This window comes from Parus major, chromosome 2, assembly GCF_001522545.3.
Source record: "Parus major isolate Abel chromosome 2, Parus_major1.1, whole genome shotgun sequence".
Lineage (NCBI taxonomy): Eukaryota > Metazoa > Chordata > Aves > Passeriformes > Paridae > Parus > Parus major.
The window spans coordinates 150,215,689-150,218,334 of NC_031769.1; the positions used below are offsets into that span (position 1 = coordinate 150,215,689).

At 61.4% G+C, this 2,646-nt stretch overlaps 1 protein-coding gene across 1 annotated transcript in view; it reads right to left on the reverse strand.

Annotated features, from left to right (window-relative positions):
* Positions 1–1,906, reverse strand: part of NRBP2 (nuclear receptor binding protein 2) — a 17,100-nt gene extending 15,194 nt beyond the window's left edge. The window contains exons 1-5 of the mRNA XM_033519499.1: positions 1,864–1,906; positions 1,604–1,791; positions 1,246–1,347; positions 1,054–1,143; positions 7–30 (exon numbers count right to left, since the gene is read on the reverse strand). Coding sequence (XP_033375390.1) covers positions 7–30; positions 1,054–1,143; positions 1,246–1,347; positions 1,604–1,791; positions 1,864–1,906 — 447 coding nt within the window. The remainder of the gene's footprint in view (positions 1–6; positions 31–1,053; positions 1,144–1,245; positions 1,348–1,603; positions 1,792–1,863) is intronic.
* Between the last annotated feature and the right edge of the window lie 740 nt (positions 1,907–2,646).

Consider the following 2,646-nt stretch of genomic DNA (forward strand, 5'->3'; position numbering starts at 1 on the left):
GAGGATTTGGGTGCACCAGCGCTTCCAGGCCTAGGGCAGGGACAGAGCAGGGACAGAACTGCAGCAGGCAGGACGTGCTGGCACCCACAGCCAGGCCAGGGCTCCCCATCCCTGCCATCCCCAGTGACATCCCCTGTGCCCTGCCAGGGCTCCCCATCCCTGCCATCCCCAGTGACATCCCCTGTGCCCTGCCAGGGTCCTTCCCTGCCATCCCCAGCTCTGGGGACATCCCCTGTGCCCTGCCAGGGTCCTTCCCTGCCATCCCTAGTGACAGTGACATCCCCTGTGCCCTGCCAATGTCATTCCCTGCCATCCCCAGTGACATCCCCTGTGCCCTGCCAGGGTCCTTCCCTGCCATCCCCAGCACCAGGAACATCCCTCAGGAATGTCCTGCAGGAACATCCCCCGGCTGGGGCTCTGGGCTGTGTCCCACACTGTCCCACACTGTCCCACAGTCCTGTCCCTGTCCCCTGTTCCAATGACTGCAGCAAATGGCTCAGGGCTGTGGGAGAGCTGGGGGACTCTGGGGGAGGGATGGAGTGGCTGCCAGAGGACAGGGATGGGATATTGGGAAGAAATCCTTCCCTGGGAGGGTGGTTTGGTCCTGGCACAGGTTGCCCAGAGCAGCTGTGGCTGCCCCACCCCTGGCAGTGCCCAAGGCCGGGTTGGACAGGGCTTGGAGCAGCCTGGGATAGTGGAAGGTGGCCCTGTCCATGGCAGGGGTGGCTCTGGATCATCCCACAGGTCCCTCACAGCCCTGGGCAGTGGCTTTGCAGGTGATGCTGGTCCCTTGTCCCCAGGTGCCAGCCCTGGGCAGGGGCAGCACACCAAGAGTGGTGACACCTGGGGCAGTGCCCCCCACTGCAGCCACTCCCACCGTGGGGCCAGTGGGATCCAGCTGGGCTCTCCTGGGGTCCAGCAGGGTCCCCATGTGTCCCTGGGAACAGCAACTCCCACCTGCTCTGCCCTGTAAGATCCCACAGACCCTCCCAGGGACGGGGACACAGAGCCACCCGCTCCAGCTGGGACCCCTGTCGTGCTCCCAGGACTCACCCGGGCATTCATGGCCTTGTGGTTCTTCTTGGTTTTCTTCAGGAACTGCTTGAGGCTCCCTGAGGACACGTACTCCGTGATGAAGATGACCTGGCAGGGGACGGGGGGTCAGCTCCCCCCAGCCCGGCCCCTCATGGGGAAAGGAGGCTGAGGAGCAGAGCTGGGACCCCCTGGTGCCCCCTGGCCCCCTACCCGTGCCTTTGAGTCCTTCACATCCAGCCAGTACTTGTGGAGCTTCACAATGTTGGGGTGATCCACCAGCACCAGCTGCTCAAACATGGTCTTGATCTTCTCCTGGGGGCACACAGAGCACAGGTGAGGTCCTGGGATGGGCCAGGACAGGTGAGGTGGAAGGTCCTGGCATGCAGAAGGTCCTGGGATGTGGCAGGGCACCCCCAAGAGCTGGGGGTGTCACAGGGACGCTGCTCTGAGCTCCAAAGGACCTGCCTTTGAGGGAGAAGCCAAGGAGGACCCGGTGCCAGAGGACAGGAGCCCATCCTGCCAGGCTGTGCCCCACCCAGGAAGGTGTGGGGGGCTCTCAGGGTCTCACCTCGTGTGCTTTGAAGGCCTTCTTGTCAGTGAAGAGTAGCTCGTTCCACACCACCTCCACACCCTCCTCCGTGTCCATGGCCAGGAAGGTGCTCTGGATGCCGGGCATGTTCCCCTGGTTCACCTGGGGAAAGGGGAGGCTTGAGGGATGTGCTGAGGGGAGGATGGCACCACCTTCTGCACAGGCAACTCACCAAAAAAAAATCCATTTTCTTTTCTCTTTGGCACAGGAACATCCTGGCCTGATCAGCCAGGCCTTACTGGCCAACCTGGCTGCTTTATCCACAGAGCCACCTCCAACCATTGCTGGGAGTGCCGAGACTTTCTGCCCACACCACCCCACGGCCCTGGGAGGTGCAGTGTGGCCACAGCTTTGCTGCACAATCATCTCCGTGGCACTGGAGCAGCAGGGAAGGCTTCCAGAATCATTGACACTGACACTTCCCAGAGTAAAAGCACAGATAAATAAATAACAAATAATAAATAAACCAGCCTGAAACACGATTCCTGCCCAGGAAGAGCAGTCTCCGTGCTCTTACAACGCTCCTGTCTTACAAATAAAGCTTTTTTGGAAATCAGGTCCGTGGGGTGGCCACGGAAGAGGCTCTGGCTGGGACCTGGAGTGTGGAACAAATCTCCAGCCGGTGTGGGAGCTCTGGGCCAGGAGGGAGCAGGAGAACCAGCCTGAGGGAGCAGGTCCTGAGCTGGCCCCTGTGCCTCTGGAGCCACCCACACCTGCACTGTCCAGGGAAAATCAGAAGGTCTGGACAAACCAAAGCCACCACATCATCTCTGAACATCCTCAGGAGCCTGGGTGCAGCCCCAGGATCTGTCCAAGCACTTCCCATCCCCAGAGGCCACAGATCCCTATGCCAGGACCCCGTGTGGAACAGCTCCACCGGTGTCACCTCCACAGGTGACATCCTGCATGGACCTTCCCGGTCTCCAGACCAGCCATGACCACCAGGACCCATCTCCAGCCCAGGCAAAACCTCCAAGGCACCTGGCTCAGACCCCCACCCCAGGACAGGGCTCTTGCCTCCC